The 19360-nt window shown below is 50.6% G+C and overlaps 2 protein-coding genes across 2 annotated transcripts in view; one reads left to right on the top strand and one right to left on the bottom strand.

Moving 5' to 3' along the window:
• Window positions 1-10125, bottom strand: part of ANKS6 (ankyrin repeat and sterile alpha motif domain containing 6) — a 50423-nt gene extending 40298 nt beyond the window's left edge. The window contains exons 1-2 of the mRNA XM_004423245.3: window positions 9734-10125; window positions 1532-2034 (exon numbers count right to left, since the gene is read on the bottom strand). Coding sequence (XP_004423302.3) covers window positions 1532-2034; window positions 9734-10095 — 865 coding nt within the window. The 5' untranslated portion in view covers window positions 10096-10125. The remainder of the gene's footprint in view (window positions 1-1531; window positions 2035-9733) is intronic.
• Window positions 10126-11767: 1642 nt separating this feature from the next.
• The window catches only part of GALNT12 (polypeptide N-acetylgalactosaminyltransferase 12), a 52494-nt gene continuing 44901 nt past the window's right edge, over window positions 11768-19360 (top strand). The window contains exon 1 of the mRNA XM_004423717.3: window positions 11768-11796. Within this exon, the coding sequence (XP_004423774.2) occupies window positions 11768-11796 (29 nt within the window). The remainder of the gene's footprint in view (window positions 11797-19360) is intronic.

Genomic DNA, 19360 nt, shown 5'->3' with positions numbered 1-19360 from the left:
AAAGGAGGGCAACAGCCTGTGTCAAGGAAAAAACCCTGTATGAGGAGACTGGCGCTTATGTCTAACTGCAGCTGTTCACCAGGAGCCAACGCTGCACTGCTACCCTCGGGGCCAGGTGCCCCATACACCAGAGGCCACCTTATCTTCTGCTCACGACCACCTGGTCGTAGTCGTCATGACCCCAGTGTACACAAGGCAAAGGCAGGCTCAGGAGAGTTACGTGCTTGCCCAGCTGAGGCCCTGTCAGCGCTGGAACTGGGCAGAGCCACGCCCAGGGGCTCTTCCGGTGGAATCCTCGCCTGCTGAGTGTCACTCCCTCAGCTGCTAACAGGTGTGCGACCTTTGACCAGCTCCTCTCCCTCTCTGGACCTCAGTTTCCCAATCTGTACAAGCTAAGAGGTCTCTCAGCTTCAGAGAGGTTTTCCTAAACTTCACTTTTTTCCTCTCTGTGTGGGTGTCCTCTTCATTTTTGCCATCTCTCTGCCATTAGAGGGCTTTTAAACATGTTTATTTCAGAGTTGTTTGGATCAGATGATGTATTTCCCACATTTGCAGCCCCTTTTGATTGAGGGGTCTACTGTATATTCTTTGGATGGTACTGAACTTCTCTACACGTGTAGCCGTTTTGTCTGAAGACCTTTCCTGCCTTCAGATGTTCACCTTTCAGCCCGAGCTCATACACTGCAGCCCGTCACGACGGCCTCGGTGCCTCGGTCCTGTCACCGGAGTCAGACCCATTAGAGAAAGAGGGAACTGAGGCCGCGGGTGACACTGCACTTCATGGTCCTACCACACGTGACGAACCAGACATTCTGAAACACAGTCTGTGCTGTGGCAGGTTTGCTAAGAGTTATTCAGACAGCCCTTGAAATGCCAGAAAGACGGCAGAAAGAAAAAAGAAACAGGACACATTAATAGCTGTTGAAGAAAGAGCAACGCAGAAGTGGCTGAGTTTTCTGTGAAATGGTCTTTGGGGACTGATATGAGGTCAGGCACATTGTTCTAGAGCAGGGGTTGGCAGACCACAGTCCTGGCCAAATCTGCCTGCTGCCCGTTTCTGTAATTATGGTTTTACTGGAACACAGCCACCCCCGCTCACTTACACATCATGCATGGCTGCTTTCACCCCAGCAGAACTGAGTGGTTACACCAGAGACGGGGTGGCCCACAGACTCTAAAATATTTATTATCTGGTCCAGAAAAAGTCTGCTGACCCCTGTTCTAGAAGGATCCCAGAACCACCCAGAACCACCTGCATCAGAGTCATCTGGTTCGGGAGGAGGGGCCTTGCTGTGTAGGTTTCCAGGCTCTTCCCAAATCCCTCCCAGCGGGGTGGGCCAGGAACCCTGCAGTAACAGGCACTCCCAACCGACTCCTACGCACAGCACATCTTAAGTCCCACTGCTCTGCCGGCGGGACTGATTCCTGCACGCCCTTCCCGTTGGGCAATCCTCGGCTTGAGCCATTTAAATACAGTTTGGGGTCCTCTGTGAAGCCATGGTGGGGGGTAGGGGTGGAGGCACAAGCTGACCTGTCTTGGGCCTGACAGTGGTCAGTGGGTCCAGGTAATCTGCAAGGTCCCTGTGCTTGCGATCAAGTGCAACTTCGAAGGCGGTCTTCTCCAGCACGCTGAGGTGGTCGGGGTTGGCCCCCTTCTCCACCAGTTGCTGGGCCACGCCAAGCCTTCCAATGAGTGCTGCCAGCATCAGCGGGCTCCAGCCCACAGTCCGGGCCGCGTGGTTGGGGTCTGCACCCCACTCCATCAACAGACGCACCACAGCCTCATGCCCATGCTGGATGGCGGCCATTAGGGCCGTGACGTCCAGTCGCTCGTCCCTGCTGTCCCCCGCCCCTGGCTGCTCGCCTGAGGGGTTGTGATGATCCATGAAGGCACCAGCTTCCAGGAGCAACTTCACCACGCCCAGGTGGCCACCCCGAGAGGCCACAGTGAGCACGCTGGCCCCCAGCCGGTTCTGGGCATTGACATCAGCCCCGTGATCCAAAAGGAGGTGTGCCACACTCACATGCCCAAATCTGCCAGGAAGACGGAGAATTAGTAACACTAAACACGGAGCACTGACAAGAAGACAGTTTACGTAATCCTCCTTTGTCATTAATTATCAAGGTCACAAAAGCTGCTTATAATAACAGGCCTTCTTCAGGGGCCGGGCACTGTGCTGGTCTGCATACGCACCACCACAGAGGTGAGCAACCATCATGTCTAGGTTCGCACCCAGCTCTGCCATCCACTAGCTGCACGACCTTGGGAAAGAACTTTAGCTTCTTCGTGCCTTCACTCCCTCATCTGTAAAATGGGAAAGCACCTATAATAGCACTTGGCCACAGGAAGCACCACATAAATGTTAGCTATTATCATTGTAATCATTTTACATTACGCAACGTGCCACGGTCACCCAGCTGGTAAGGGGCGGTGTCAGGGTCAGAACCCAGGTCTGTCTGAATCCCGCTGTCCTCACGCCTTCCCCTACACCACACTGCCTCCCACATCTCAGAAGGCTTGTTTTATTCTGCTTTACAGCCTGGTAATCTGTCTCTCTGCCTCTGCTCTGATTTCCCAGAGGGCAAGGCCCGAGTCTGACTCATGTCCACCCTTCTCCTCCCCAAATGCACACACAAAGAAAGTCCTTAGGGATGAGACAGCGGACCTCCTGCCAAGAGGTGTGGCGGGGCTGTGGTCAGCAGAGATGGGCTCCGGCACCTCTCAGGCATCCCCCGCACTGGCCGGAGGCCTGCTGCCACCTGCTGGCAGAAATGTTGGAGGCCGGAACTGACAACTGGGCCTGGGCCAGACCCCCCTCAGTGAAGCCTGAGCTCTGGCCCTGCTGGGACGCTAGGGAGACAGACCTGCACCCACCAACTCTAACTCCAGGAAGAGAAAAACGGAGGCTCTCCCAGCAAAATCTCTTCCTTCTTTTGCCGCCAGAGGGCGGAGAAGTCCTGTTTTGCCTCGTTTTTAGTTGGCACACTGGGCTGGAGCTGGAAGGGGCCTTGGACTAACAAGGAAAGAATGACAAGAAGAGGGGCGGGCAGCGCCAGGTTCCACGAGACCATAACGCCTGCATCACGTCTGCCTCTGCGAGGCAGCTTTCTGAATGTCCTGCTGCGCTCCCTTCCTTTCCGGAGGCGGCTTTTGTGCCTCATCTCACCCGGGCCTCCCTCCTCCCTGTGGAGGCCCAGCCAAGGCTGAACTCCGGTCTGAACTTACAAATACCTTCTGGGACGTGAACCTGAACAGCACCGGGTCACCCCAGCCTGCAGAGTGTGGCCCGTGGAGGGAGCGCTCGGTGAACCGGCTCCCCCAGCTGCAGAGGGACTGGGCCTGTCTGGCCCCTGCTCTGAGAGCAGAGCGAGTGCAAGTCAAACTGAAAGCAACTCAGACGCAGAGAGCTGCAACCCCACCCTGTCTCCCTGCCTCTAGTCTTGTTCCTTCCCGCCCATCCTCCACGATGACATTCCCAAAACCTAAAGTGATATTCCCATAACCCTAAATCTGACGGCCACTCCCCAGCGCCCCCTGCCCAAACGTGGCCTGCCGACTTTGTCAACCTCATTTCCTCCCACTCCAATGTACCCTCCGGCACGCTCGCCTGCACTCATCAATTATTCTCCTCCACACCTCTGCCATCCTGCCTCTCTGACCAAGGACTCTCCTGTCCTTCTCTACTCAGCTTCAGGATTCAGCTCAGAACTCACCTCCTCTGAGCAGATTCCAGACCACCCCCCACTAGTTCAGGCCCTCATCTGAGCACCTGCAATTCGCAGTCCGCGCCTCTACTGATGTACCCGAGCCCTCCTTGTATAACCGTGTCTCCCCGCTAGACTGTGCGCTCTCCAAGGACAGGACTGGGTGGCTGACCCATAGTGGAGCTCAGTAAACTCTGTCAAATGAATGAGTGAGTGAATGAACAAATGACTGGCATAACCACGTAGCGGATGTCCAGAGAGGGGCAATGGAAATGACTGAAGAACTGGTGTATCCTCCACCGGAGTAGAGAATTTTAAAAGATTACACTATTTACTGATCAAGCATGAGATAAAATCGAGGCTAATTCCTCACAGCAGATTACAAGGTACTGCCACATTTTTATCTCATTTGATCTTTTTTTTTTTTGTGAGGAAGACCAGCTCTGAGCTAACATCCATTGCCAATCCTCCTCCTTTTTTCCCCAGAGCCCCAGTAGATAGTTGTATATCACAGCTGCACATCCTTCTAGTTGCTGTATGTGGGACGCGGCCTCAGCATGGCCGGAGAAGTGGTGCGACGGTGCGCGCCCGGGATCCGAACCCGGGTCACCAGTAGTGGAGCGCGCGCACTTAACCACTAAGCCACGGGGCTGGCCCTATCTCATTTGATCTTAATAAACGCTGAGATAAGCTGATAATGCCTATCTCACAGATGAGCAAACTGAAGATTAAATGGAAAACAATAATCCTGAGCCTCTCAATCTGAAAGTGACAGCGTCAAAACTTGAACCTAGACCCTAAAATCCCAAACCCCAGCTCCTCTGGTATAATGATTTTTCAGAGAGGAAGCAAGGGGCTGGATTCTAGCAGAAATGCTGACATTTGGAATGCCTTCTGAACTCACGGGTAGCCCGAGAGGCCATTCAATTAGGCTGAAAATATAAAAGGATTCAGCGAAGGCTGAGATAATAGTGTGGATGCTAAATTTCTAATAGGTAACTACTGAGGGTAGGGAAGCGTGGGGCTTTCTCAACGGCTGCTGTGATTACCAATTAATTCCAGCAAGTACCCTGTGTCTAAAGACCTGGCACACAGCCACCCCTCAAAGCCGTGGGCGGAGAGTACAGCTCTGCCACGCTGGCAGGTGCAGAAATGACGGGCGGGAGAAGGAAAGGAGAGAGGTCAAGGGTGAGGTTAGAGCCAGAGTACACGCCACGCAACCTGTCCCTTTAGCACTGGGCAAACTTGGCGAGTAGCTTCCGTGTGGCCAACGCCAAGAGGAGGATGGTCAGTGACAGGACTCACAGCTGGGAGCACAGGCTCTGGAGCCACCTGCCTTGGTGTGACTTAGACCCTGCCACTCACTAGCTGTGTGGCCCTGGGCAAGTTGCTTAACTTCTCTGAACCTCAATTCCTCATCTGTAAAATGGGGGTGACAATAGTACCTACTCCTAAGGTATTGTGTGGACTGAATGAGTCAGATCATTTAAAGCACTTAGCACAGTGCTTGACACAAAGTGAGTGCTCAATACAGCTTATCATTTTAAGAATAGGAAAAACCATGAATATAACCATTTCTGATACTAAAACATCCATAAGAGACCAAACTGCAGCGCAGGCACAGGGCCTGTGATGGCCTGGCCTGATGCAGTGACGAGCTTTAGAACACAGAAAGCCGGGATGATAAATAGATGCTCATTTTGACCAGAAGCAGTGGCTTCCGGAAGCATCATTTTGAGGCACTCTGAGGCGCATCTAGATTCAGGGAGGTAGAGCACAAGACTGGATCGTGTTGGCTCACGGCCACACATCTGCCACCCTGATCCGAGGGACAGACAGACTATACAGCCTTCCGTATACATTGTTCCGTACACATTGTTCCTTAACACTCAGCTTTTTTGTGTGTGTGTGTGTGAGGAAGATCAGCCCTGAGCTAACATCATTGCTAATCCTCCTCTTTTTGCTGAGGAAGACCGGCTCTGAGCTAACATCTATTGCCAATCCTCCTCCTTTTTTTGTTTTCCTCAAAGCCCCAGTAGACAGTTGTATGTCATAGTTGCACATCCCTCTAGTTGCTGTATGTGGGACGCGGCCTCAGCATGGCTGGAGAAGCGGTGCCTCGGTGCACGCCCGGGATCTGAACCCGGGCCACCAGCAGCGGAGGGTGCGCACTCAACCGCTACGCCACGGGGCCAGCCCAACACTGAGCTTTTGATACGAATCAGGAAGCAGAGAGCTCGAGCACAATCCAACATGGACAGAGGTGACACCTGAGGACAGACGGTCGGTATCGCAGACTGAAGGACAATACATTTCCAAGTCCCCAGGCCCTGCTGTGGCCCAGCTGAAGGTCGAGGGTCAACGCCGATCCTCTCATAGGATTGTCATATTCTACCGTATTCTCATAAGAGTAAGTAAGAGACTGTGTCATAGCTAGCGCGCCTAAACAGCACCTGTAAGGTAAATGGAGGAATTAAGAGAAGTAACTAGCCCAGAGCCTCTCGATTTGAAAGTGACCAAGTCAGGACACGTGGACCACGAATTTCAGCTCTTTTTACAACACCAAGTTGTAGCAAAGAAAGCAAGTCCTCCAAAAATGTTAAATAATTAGTTTTCCGTTTTCCTCCTGGCGTTGGCCGCAAGGAAGCTACTCGTCAAGTTTGCCCAGTGCGAACGGGACAGGTTGTGTGGTGTATACCTTGGCTCTAACTTCACCCTTGGCCTCTTTCCTTTCCCTCTCCTGCCCTTCATTTCTCCGCCTGCCAGGGTTTAGGTTAATTCTTCCGAGTCTCCTGCCCCATCAAGATTAACAGAAATTAAATAAAATCAATCAGATGACTTCGACCGTCCTGCAAAACTTGGTTAAGAGCGACAATGGGTGATGGGGGTCTCTGAGACACCCTGAGGCACACCAGAGGCTGCAGGCACAAACCGTGCTCAGCAAGGACCCCGGAGGCTCACTATGGGCCTCTGCACCAGGTGGGAGTTCAGAGATGAGGCACACATGAGTGGCTCCCAAACCTACCGTGGGAGAGAGCCATTGGGAGGCCTCTTCTCACAGAGTCCCCGTCCCTCCCTCCCTCCCCACCAGGTCTTCTGAATCACAATCCCCAGAAAAGGAACTCAGGAATCTGATCTGGAAAAGCATCCTGGTGATTCTGATGTGCGGCCAGGTTTAGGGACCACTAAGGAAGGCGACTTGCTATAATGCGAGGTGGTGGGCACCAATGCAGAGGCCTCGCCAGTGCTGAGAGACCAGAGAACAGGGGGGATATCACGGTGGGCTTCTCGGAAGAAGCTAAGCCGGGAGGAAGAGGGGGGCTTCCCTGAGAGAAGAAGGGGAAGAAGGGGCTTCCTGTAGGTGGTCATGGTGAGGGCTCTGCAGTCAGACTCCTCAAATCCGCTGACTGGCTGTATGCTCACGAGCAGATTTGGTAATCTCAGATTCTCATTTGTAAAGTGGAGGTAATATTCTTGGCACATAGTAAATGCTCAATATATGTTAACTGAAAAAAAGAAAACCCACAGGAAAACACAGAGAAGGCCTGGATGAAATCATCTTGGTCTGGGCTTAGGAAGCCAGGGGGAAAGAGAAGAGAGGATTTGGGGAGGGGTCTGAATATGAGAGCCTCCAAAGCCACGCTGAGGGCTCAGACGAGGGGAGCCATCACATCACGGGAAAGGCACAACCAAACATTCATTTCAGAAAGACCTGGAAGCTCTGTAGAGGATGGATTAGAGAGCGCACACCTGGAGGAAGGGAGAGCAGTGGAAGGGGACTACAAGGTGTGGCCCGGACCAAAGCAGAGAGGAAGGAGAGAAAGTACGGATTCAAGAGGGTATGGCAGAGACAGACGGGCAGACTTGCCCATGGCACAGACAGGGTACCAGGGCTGAGGGTTCATCTGGAGTTTTAAAACCTAGAAGAGTGGATGGGGCCACTAAGAGAGACAGGGAACCTCAGAACAGAGGATGATAGCCCAGAAGCCTTTACCGTCACCCTAGGCTGCTCCAAGCAAGAAATCAGGTGTCTTAAGACAAACAGTCCCAACACTCTGGTAGGTGCATAAACACTGCATTACCCATGCAAACGGGCAGGCGTTCCCAGAGTGTGTTTATAGACTGATGGAAAGAAACGCCCAAGGGCTGGGGAATGGTTAAGCAAACCACAGTACCGTCCCATGGATGGAATACCACACAGCAGTTGAAAATGATATATTTGAAAATAATGCAGAATCAAAATTTTCCAGCAATACAAATTAAATTAGATTAGAACAAATGTGTGCCACTTGGAAAAGAACTCAGAGAAATAAAATATTATCAGGTCACACTGAGAAGATTATGGGTAAGAACATTGTGTTTTCAACGCCTTTTGGAAAAACACATAGCTCATACATATGGAAAGATGCTTTACTTCACTCACAATTTAACAAACGCAAATCACAGCTACACTGAGATATGATTTTTCACCCATCAGACACAAAAATCCAGCAGTTTGATAACATTCTCTGTTGGCAAGGCTGTAGAAAAACAGGCACTCACGTACACCACTGCTGGGAGGGTAAACTGGTGTAACTGCTGTGGTCAGCACAATAATGGGTCCCCAAAGATGTCCACATCCTAACCCCCAGAACCTGTAAATACCTTAGGTTTCATCGCAAAGGAGACTTCAAGGTTGCAGATAGAATTAAGGTTGCTAATCGGCTGACCTTGAGATGGAGAGTAGCCTAGATTATCCAGGTGGGCCCAATGTACTCATAAGGGTCCTCTCAATGTAGAAGAGGGGGCAGCAGAGTCAGAGTCAGAAGATGTGATGACAGAGGCGGGGGTCGGAGTGACATGATCGCTGCTGGCTTTGTGGTACGTTGTTAAGCAGCCATAGGAAACTAATATACCTGTATGGAGGGCAATTTGGCAACACCCATCAGAATTACAAATGACTGCATTCCCTCCTTGGGGAATTTCTGCAAGAAACTGAGGGGTAGGTGGGACCTAAGAAGATGGCCAACAGGGGTGAGAGACTCCACGGTATACCAGAGTTTCTTTATAACAGGGTTTCAAGTCCTGTTCACTCTGCTTCCTGGGTACATCTCAAACTCATCTCTTTGCTCTCACGCCACCGTCTCTGCCCTGGTCCAGGCCACCATCACCTCTTCCTGGATGCTGCATTCCCCTCCCAACCAGCCTTTCTGCCTTTAGCCCACCCTTCCAATCCATCCTCACAATGCAGTGAAAGGGATCTTTCCAAAACATACATCTGATTCAGTCACTCGCTCTGCTTAGAACCTTGCATAACTCCCCAGTGCCCCTGGGACAGCTCACCTTTCTCAACCCTGCCACCTGGCACCTACCTCCTTCTCTCCAGGGAGGGCTCATCCCCCACTACTCCCAGCCCCTCCCAGTGCTAACATCATTCTAGCCGTCCTACCAACGCCTTAAGGCCACTTTCACTTCCAAACCTTTGCACGGGCCTCCTATCACCCCATTCCCACCTCCCACTTCTTCTGTCCCGGTTAATTTTCAGGCATCCTCGGGTTTCGACTTGAATATATACATCTTCCTCACTAGAAATCTTCCCTCGCCTCCCCAAACTGGGTCTGCTACTCCCAGAGCTCCCCGAACTTGCCTCGTCAAGCCTGTTCCCTTGTCCGGCCTGCCCGCTGGCTTGCGAGCTGCTCCGGTGGAGACTTTACCTGGGTCCCGCAGGATCCCCGGTGCCAACCTAGGGTGGGCAGGTAGGTTCTTAGGAAACCCTGGGTGCAAGAAGGAATGAATGAACGCTTCTAAGATTCTGAGTCGCTAAGGTTCTATTCGCAGTCTCCAGATTCTGTCTTGAAAGGCCAACGTTCCTAAGATTCCAATTCTATGCTACATAAAAAGCGCTTCCACATGTGGTATCCCAAGCGGCTCAAACCTGGCCGTGCCAACTCTCTCGAACGAGTCCTTGACCCTTTACCTCCCGGGGCGTCTGCGGGGGAGCCGAGCAGGTCCGGCCGCCTGGCTCCACCCGGGACCCCCGCCCGCTCACCTGGCCGCCTGCATGAGCGCGCTCCAGCCGTAGTGGTTGCGGCTGTTGACCGAGGCGCCGCGCCGCAGCAGGAAGCGCACCAGCGGCTCGTGGCCCCCGGCCGCGGCGAACTGCAGCGCCGTGTTGCCCGCCTCGTCCGAGCAGTCCACGGGCACGGGCGCCCCGGCCGCCGCCGCCGCCGCCGCCGCCCCGGGCCCGCCCGCCTCGGCCCCCGCGGGCTCCGCGCCCGCCTCGGGCTCCGCGCCGCGCTCCGCCGGCTCCGCCGCCCCCGTCTCCAGCAGCCGCCGCGCCGTCTCCGTGTCGCCCTGGTCGCAGGCGCGCAGCAGCAGCTGGAAGGCCGGGGGCAGCCCGCCCTCACCCATCGCGGCCGCCGGCCCGCGCCCGTCTGCCCCGCCGGCTCCGCCCCCGGATACCGCGCGCCGGCGCCCCCTTCCGCCCGCCCGCCCGCGCGCCTACTGTGTGCCGGGCGCGCGCGGGCCGGGGCCGCGCGCCTACTGTGTGCCGGGCGCGCGCGCGGGGCCGGGGCCGCGCGCCTACTGTGTGCCGGGCGCGCGCCCGGGACCAGGTCGCGCCTCCATCGCCGGCGGCGGGGGGCCGGCGGGTTCCGGGAAGCTCCGGGCGGCCGCCGCTGGAGCTCGCGGGTCAGTCTTTCCTTTAGTGGCGCCCGCTCGCGGCCCTCCCCGCCGCGCCCGAGACTTCCTGCCCCGCGCGGAGGCGGAGCGGGGCCCCAGCCCTCCTCCGCCGCGGGCTCCGGCCCCTGGGCCGGCTCTGAGTCCACCGCCGCCCGGGCCTGGCCTCTGGCGGGTGCTGCTGACCCCCATCGCCCGGCACTTAACCGGCGCCTCCGAAATAGTTGTTGACTGAATTAGGGAACAGATGGACCCACTGCGGGGCCTTAGTGCTGGTCCTTATCTGGGACGGGCTTGAGGGCAGCGCCTTTCTCTCTTCATCAGTGGTTCTTGAAGCAGCACCATCTGGGACATTTTACAAATGCGGATTTTCTGATCCCACCCGATCTACTGAATGCATGGTGCCCAGCCATTTGTATTGAACAGCCCTCCAGGTGATTCCGATGCTCGCTAAAGTTTGGTCATCACAGCAGCCCTGTCCGCCACCAGGGAGGGCCCAGATGATCACCCCCAATTTACGGAGGAGACAATGAGGCTTAAAGAGGTCGTGTCTTGCTGAGGGCCGCACGACTATCTTGTGGGAGAGCTATGACTAGGACACCTAGTCCAATTCTCTTTCTGTTCTCAACAAATATTTATTGAGTGCCTGCTCCGTGCCAGGCATTGTTCTAGGCGCTGGAGAAGCTGCGGGGAATGAGATAGAACCCCTGCGTTCCTGGACCTGACAGTGGAAAGAGACAGGCTGTCTATACGCAAACAGGTAAGTAACTTGTCTGTCAGATGGTGTTGAGTGCTGTTAATACAGAGAACACAACATAAATCCAAGTAAATAGGACAGAGGATGGGATGGTATTTTATAATAGGGTGGGTGGAGAAGGTGTCACTGAGAATGTGACATTTGCACAGAGACCTGAAGGAATTGAGAGATCGAGCCATGCTGATGTTTGCGGAGAGTGCAATCCAGGCAGGGGAAAAGAGAAAGGTTTTAAGGAGAGCAGCCCTGCCTGCAAATTGCTTATGCCACCTGCTCATGGTGATAACATTAACATTCTGAGATGGAGTAATTGGTTTCCATAGACTGGGAGCAGTGGCTCCAAAGTCTAGCCAAATCCCAGACATAGAGTGGGTGCTCAGTACATGACTGTGAAATGACTAAGTCTCATGTATGTAGAATCATAATGCAGAGCAAAACTTGATGAGGGTGTGAGGAAGGAATAGAGTGATGGCTTTGGCAGATCAGAGAAGATGGTAGATACTGGATGCCCTTAGGATCTGGGCTGGCAGGGCTGGAAGAAAAGGTCTAAGCAACGTGTAAAGATGAGGAAAAGTCTCAAAAGTACACAGGGCTCAGATTGGAAAATGCTTCAGTGCCAGGATGAAGACAGTGGGATTTATTCTGTGAGTAATGGGGAGCCATGGGAAGTGTTTGAGCAGGTGAGTTACAGAGCTAGAGCTTAGCACTTAGGCCCAGTGTCAGAGGTGGCACACTGTCACTCATTTCCAGATTTGGCCCCATTCACCACCATAGAGGTGAGGACGACTTCCTTTTGAAGGTCTAATGAAGACTTTTGTTTCCGTGAAAATCCTGAGCAATTGCATCTTATTCTGTTTATTCAGGTGTCTTTTCTAGTATTTTTACTAATTGTTTTATTATGAAAGTAATATACATGGTAAAAAATAAATTCCAATGGTACAAAAAGGCATAAGCAAAAGCCCCTCCCGCTTCTCCCCCACTCTCCCAGTCCTAGTCCCCATAGGTGACCAATATTCACATTTATTTTATCTTTCCAAAAGTATTTCACGCGTATACAAACATGCGCATGTTCTTCTAGGCATTAATCAAGCTCCTGATTGCAAGCAGCAGAAATTAACCCTCTGAATAGTTTAAGCAGAAGGGGATTTAATACAAGATTCTTTCCTAGCTCACAGATGTCATGAGGGCCAGGGAACCAGTCTCAGAGGCCCCACAAACAGGAACAGTGTCCCAAATCATGCTGCCCTGCACCCTATACCAGGGTGGAGTCTGCACAGGCCCTTTTTGGTGTCAGCAGCTTCAGAGTTGGAGCCTGAGATGGGAGCCTCTGAATGGCCTGGTCTGGGTTGTGTGTTCTGCCTGGCAGAAAGGGAGGCTGGGAAAGTGGTTTTCTGGCATTTTCAGCCTGTGTAAGGGGAAGTAGGCTCTACTGTAGGTGCCCCAGGAGCAGGAACCTTTCCAGTATAGGAAGGAGCTTCAGATGCTGGGCAGCCAAAAAGGATAACAAGTGTCTACTACAAATATCCCTCTCGAGTGGACATCTGTTGCTCACATTTGCCCTGCCTCTCCTGCTCTGGGAAGAGATACCCTCTTTCTTTTGGGGAGCCTCCCTCCTCCACTCTCGGTCCGTGTGGGTCAGTGGTCAGTGTGGGTCAGTGGTCAGTGTGTTTCCAAGCCCATTCTGATTGCTTCAGCCCAGGATTTTTTGCTAAAGCAATCGGGAGCGAGGCCCTCTCTGCTCAGGTTGTTGATGTCAGGAAGTCCTAAGCCAAGCTGGTGCTTGCTCTGCCTCCACTGGAAGACAGCCTGCCTGAGTGAAGCCACCACGCTTCACTCAGGAGGAGGAGAAAAAGGGAAGGAAAGCAGAGACAAGTGATGGAAAGAGATGGAGTCAGAAAACCCTCCCCCCGTTCTTTCTGGTGAGGTTTGTTTTGAGCAGGGTTGTCATCACTTGCAATCCAAGCCTCAACAAATGCATATTTTACTTTTTAAATGAATGGTTCATGCAATGCATGCTATTCTGAATCTTGCTTTTTTTTTTTCCTTTCATTTAATGAATGGCTTGGGCATCTTACCATGTAGGTGAATATGGATCTACTGCATCCTTTTTAATGGTTGCTTGTAACACAATTAAGCAGATGTACCATAATTTATTTAATCATTTTTTAATGATGCACAATTAGCTTGTTTCCAGTTTTCTGCTGTTATAAAAAATCCTGCATTGAACAGTGCGTGTAGCAGTCAGAGTCCCAGCAGGAGACAGAGGGCACACTTGGCCAAAGATATGAGGAACATTTACTAAAGGGCTAATCACAGAATTGTGGTCAGGGTTCACTAGGAGCCACAAGGGTTGGTGCAGTACTCCAAGGCTGGTAACAGTAGGGAGCCATTCCCACCCCAGGCCTGAAGGGAGATAGGGAGAGAGCAGTTACTGGAATTCTGCAGGAGAGAAAACTGGAGAGATATACCTAATAGGAGTTATGGCCTTTGGTAGAGGGACGCAGCCAACCTACAGCAACCTCTGACCTCACCCTCCTCCTGCCCTCTGACCTCCTGCCAGCCCTCCTTATTGGCTAAACCCAACTGTTAGGCAGATGCTCAGAGCCTGCTGATGTGGTCCTCACAGTCGGCTTCCCAGGGTTCAGAGCAGGAAGGAGAGAGACTCAGTAGGGCAAATAAAAATTCCAGCGCCTTGCTGCTCAAACCGTCGTCCTTGGACCGGTAGCATCGGTACAGCCTGGGAGCTTCCTAGAAATACAGCGTCTTGGGTCCATCCCAGACAGGCTGAACCAGCATCTGCATTTCAACATGAGCTGCTGGGTGAATCATGCCACAGAGTGTTTGAAGCATGGATCCAGCACACCTTTGAACATAATCTCTTATGCAGGTGTGTCTATAGTCATATTATTTATGAATGCTCTTCTAGTACTTTTTTCATTGATCCCTGTGTTGGTTTGGGTCCTCTGAGAATCAAATGACAAGCTGTTTTTCATTCTGGGAGAAATGCTTGTGTAGGATAAAGGGGAAAGGAGGAGGAAAAGGGAAGAAGAGCCTTCAGACCCCAATGCAGGTCTGACAACCAGGAAAGGAGAACAGGAAGGGAGGAGGCTTGGATAGGAAGAGCCTCAGCGTGGCAGGCAGTTCTGGGACTATCTCGACCAGGCCGATGGGGAGTCCTCAGACAAAGGTGGCCTGCTAAAGCGTCCTGCATCAGACAGAAATGTCTGGGTTCTGGTCCCCCGACCATGCTCAGTCACTGACGGGGAGAAGCATAGCCTTTTCAAGAATATCACAGAGGACCCGAAGGCATAGCAGCTGGAGGCTCTCGGTCAACCACGCTCCCCCGAGCAGGTTCTCCTGAAGGGCGATCTGAGCAGTGCACCCCCATCACCAAGACAATCCCCATTCAACCAGCACTTATTGAGTGCCTTCCGTGTGCCAGGCATTGTGTGTGTTGGATGATAGGGACACAGCCCCCTGGCTCCCAGGGAATCCTGCATGATTGCAGACCACAACAGGGTGTTCTGTGAGCTTTCATCGTCAATTCAGAGGAAGGTATCACAGTTTGGGGGTGGCACTGACAGCCTCATGGGAGAGCTTGGCCACAAGTTGGGCAGAAATACTGAGTACAATCTAGGTAGTTGTAAGAAAAGAGAGGAAACAGAGTGGAAAGAGAGAGCAGGGGGCCAGGGAGACCAGACACTGGTGCAATGGATTAGGAAGCAGGTAAGCAGGGCTTGGAAGAGAAATAATCTCTAAAGGGTATTTCTTTACTTTCGAATGTCTAACTTCTTTTCCTAATAAGATGATAATGTTTGTTGTAAAGAATCCAATGTTGTAGCAATATAGAACGCAGGCCCCATGAGATCAACGGTCCTGGATAGTTACTACCACATCCCCAGAACCCAGCACATCATCTGCCAAGTGGTAGGTGATCGATACATGTTTGTTGAAAAAATGAACAAATTGAATGAAAATGAAAGAGCCACAGAATGTCATTCATCAGAAATAAATATAATACAGATAATGGTTTGGTGAATATTCCTTGAGAGTTTTTTCCTTTGCATATGTTAACATATTTAACCAAAATAAGGTCATACTGTCCCTACAGCTCTGTGACTTCCTTATCTTGGCTTAATGTGCCCATTAAGCACATTTGTATGTTAAATACCTAGAATTTGTGTCATTCTTTGTTAATGACACTGTGGTATATTAGTGTACGGATGTGTAATACTTTATAATCTACTAATGGACGTTTGGGTTGTTTCCAACTTTTTACTGTTATATACAATACTGCAATAAGTATGCTCATCTCTTAAGCAGTTGTGAATCTATTTCTGTTGGATAAATTCCTAGATGTGAAATTGCAGAATCAAAAAGATGTTAACATTACCATTTCTAATAAACGTGGCCTAATTGCTTTCCAAAAGGTTATACCAGTTTGCATTCCTGCCAACAGTGTATGAGAGTGCCTGTTTATTCACATCCTTGCCAACACTGGAATTCATAACCTTTTTAATCTTTGCCAATCTGATAGGTGAAAAAACATTTCAGAATAAGTTTGATTTGCATGCACTGTAAATAGAGAATATTTTGATCCGTTTATAGACCATTGATATCTCTTTTGGGGAGGAACTATCCATTCAAATCCTTTGGCCATTTTTACTTCTATTCTTTTTATTTCCCTGTTGATTCACATACTGGGTAAATGTCATCTACAGATATCTCTTTCTGCTTTGTCTTTTGAGTTTATATTATCTTGGGCGTTACAGAATTTTTAAAAATTTTTATGTAGTCAAATTTATAAATCTTTTTCATAATGGACTCTGGGCTTTTTCATCCAATATTTTCATCATTGGATTTTTTTTTTTTTTTTACTTTGACATCTTTCAGTCGTTTGGAATTTAGTTTGGTGTAAGGTGTGAGGTTGGGATTTAACTTTATTTTTTCCAAATGGTTATCAAGTTGCCTCAATCATTGATTGAATTTGCCATTGTTTCCCCACTAATGTTTGAAATAGCATGTCTACCATGTTAAGCTCTAAAAGGGATGTAATGACTTTATGAAGGGAGCTAATACAACATATCAAAAGTGCCTTCTGGAGAAATCTATGTGTTAGTAGAGCAGCTGATGAGATGATGAGATGAGATGCTGTGGTCAAAGAACAAATAAGCCCCCCAAACTAACAACAAACCCAAGGAAAGGACAAGGTACTCAATTAGGGAAGAGGTATGAAAAGAATTAAGGTGCCAGCTGGATTTTCCCTCTATGGATGCCAACTCGTTGTCATTAATAACATTTGTATAGTGCTTCCTCTGGGCAGGCACCATTCTAAGTGCTTTACCTCTGTTAACAAGCTCTTGTAGTTCTGATAGCTCCAGGTGGTACCAGTGCTGCTGATCTAAGGCCCACACTTGGAGCAGCAAGGTGCTGGACATCTTCCATTTAGTTTTGCAGAAACTCTTTCTACCCTGCTTTGTGCCCAGGGAAGCTGTCTCTGTGGGCTACATCGCTCAATTCTCCCAAAAACCCTACTCAGGAGGTACTGTTATTATCGCCACCATTTCATAGCTGAGCAAATTGAGTTGAGAGAGGTTAAGCAACTTGCCTAAGGCCACACAGCAATCTGTGATGAAGCTGGGGTTTGAGCTCAGGCAAGCGGCTCAAAGGTTGTGCTCCTACTCACTAAGCTAAGCTGCATTTTGGTCTCACAGCAGCCTGCAGGTGAGTGCAGTAGGAAATCCTGAACCAGGAGTCAGGGAACCTGGACTCAAACCCTTGCTCTGCCACTTACATGTTGTGTGACCTTGGGTAAGTCACTTCACCTCTCTGAGCCTAAGTTTCCTCATCTGTCTACCTCGCAAGGTTGTCATGAGGGTGAAATGAGATGGTATGTGAAAAATATAAAGTCTAGCAGTTCACGACACATATAAGTGCTGAGTAAATGACAGCTTTTATCCATTACCTGGGACTTGAACCCGTGTCTCGTAAGGCCTAATTCCATCACTCTTTTCTCTGCAACTGAGCCTCTTTCAGGAAGCATTCCAATTTTGTAAGCTGATCCAAGACACTATGAGTTGTAATCCTTGTCTGTTTTCTAATCTGACCACAGATCTTAAATGTGTGGGGTGTCTGGACAGAGGCCAGAAGGCACAGTCCCAGGCCTTTCCTGTCACACCTGCCTTCCGCACCAACCAATGGACTCTGTCCTGTGGGTGGAGTCACCTCCCACTAGTCTGGTAGCAGCAGCAAGTTGTCCTGGCTGGGAGCCGCTCTGCATGGTTACCTCCAAACCCATCCCCTCCTGGAGCCTGGGGGAGATGCTTGTGGAAGGCCCCTTTCCTCCAGGGAGGCCAGTAACCAGAGGCCATGATTCCAAGAGGATGGGAGTTAGATCCTAACTCTGCCTGAGCCACCAGCTCATTCGAGACTCTCTTCCCGCTCTGTGACTCAGGCTCCCCATCTGTAAAATGAGAGAATCGGACCAGATTTGTACTTCTTAACTTTTTTGGCTGTGGTCCCCTTGAGAATAGAGAGTATTTGATGAAAAGCTTTGGACTAGCTTCCCAGGATGTAAAACAACAACAATAACAACAAATAACGCAGTTTACACATTCTATCCTTCTGCAAGAGATACAAAACCATTCTTTCCCCTGCACTGGGCACCAGCAGAGGGAGTTCCAGATCAACCTACAATATGATTTCGAATCTCTGGTATCTCTTTAACATTCAGGTATCTGTGTAAACGTTGCTTCCTCAGGAAAGCCTTCCCATACCCCTGAACCAGACCAGGTTCTACTATTATAAGCCCTTTGAGCACCCTGTAATTCTTCTTCAAAACACCCACCACGACTCTGATAAGTTATCTTTTTAATATCTGTCTATTCCATTGCACTCTAGGCACCATGATGTCAAAAATATCTGTCTTGTGACAAAGACTCTCTCCTTGACCAAACTCTAGCCAGGCTCCTTGGAGCCCTCTTCTCGACTAGGCCTCAACCCTGGCCTGTAAAACTACAGACTCTCGATACACCTGATTTCATCCACCCACCTCCCCTCACGTTAAAAGATTTAAACACTAACATAGTTTCTCAGGGCTCAAGGCTGCATCCCTAGGATGACCGTAGCCCCTTAAGTACCTGCCAGAGAAAGCTCAGGACTGCCGAAAGAATTGACTGCCCTAGCTAACACCGAGCCGTAGGCCCCTGACCTCCCTTTCGTAGAGCATTTACAGTTGTGAATGCTTTGTCTGTCCCTCTGAGATGTATATGTATCGCTTACAACTCAGGAGTGTCTTCCTCAAGGATCCGAAAGCCATTTCTTTAAAATGTAATCATCAGGAAGGATAGGGCCTCTGTCTCCCCGTCTCTGCATTTACACTGCCCAACTCTTCGTAGTCTTTCACTTCTCTGACTCCACTGAGCCCCTCCTTGCCCCCCGCCATTCTCCCTTTAAAACTCCAAGTCACTTCTGTGCCAATCAGAGTGGGATCAGAGAGGCTGCAGCCTCTTCCCTGTTGCAGTAGTTGATTACTGGTTAGAATCTGTCCTGACCACTTGAACTAGTGCCCGGCTTTGTTGATCTTTGACACTTGCTCATTATAGTGTGCCTAGTCCCTAGCATGGCACCTGGCATAGAGTAGATGCTCCATAAATGTTTCCTGAATGAGAAATGTTGATTGAAATCATCCATTTGTTCCCATTATCTATTCCTGGGTAACAAACCATCCCCAACTGCATGGTGTAAAACAACCACCATCTTATGATGCTCATGGGTTCTGTGGGTCGGGAATTTGAAGAGAGCACCTCTCTTCTCCATTCCACGGTGTGTGGAACCACAGCTGAGGTGATCTGAATGGCTGGGGTGACTTGAGTGGCTAGGGAGGAGATGGTCTTCACTCCCCCGCCTGGTGCCTGGGCTGGCGGGAGGTTGGGTGCAGCTGGCACTGTGGACTGGGCATCTCCCTGTGGCCTCTCCAGCGTCATGGTACCAGGATGGTTGGATTTCTTCCCTGGCTGTTCAAGGCTCCAGGAACAGTGATCCCATGAACAAGGTGGAAGCTTCCTGGCCTTTTACATCTAGCCTGAGAAGTCACGGAGCTTCATTTCTACCATATTCTATTGGTTGAAGCAGTTACAAGTCTGTCCTGATTCAAGGTGAGGGAGAATTAAATAATTTGCAGACTTGTTTTAAAACTACCACACTGCCAGAACCAGATTTGGGGGGAATTCTCTTGCAATTAAT

This window comes from Ceratotherium simum, chromosome 29 (assembly GCF_057802395.1).
Source record: "Ceratotherium simum simum isolate JZ-2026a chromosome 29, ASM5780239v1, whole genome shotgun sequence".
In the NCBI taxonomy this organism is placed as follows: Eukaryota; Metazoa; Chordata; class Mammalia; order Perissodactyla; family Rhinocerotidae; genus Ceratotherium; species Ceratotherium simum.
This window is presented reverse-complemented; position numbering and strand designations above follow the sequence as displayed.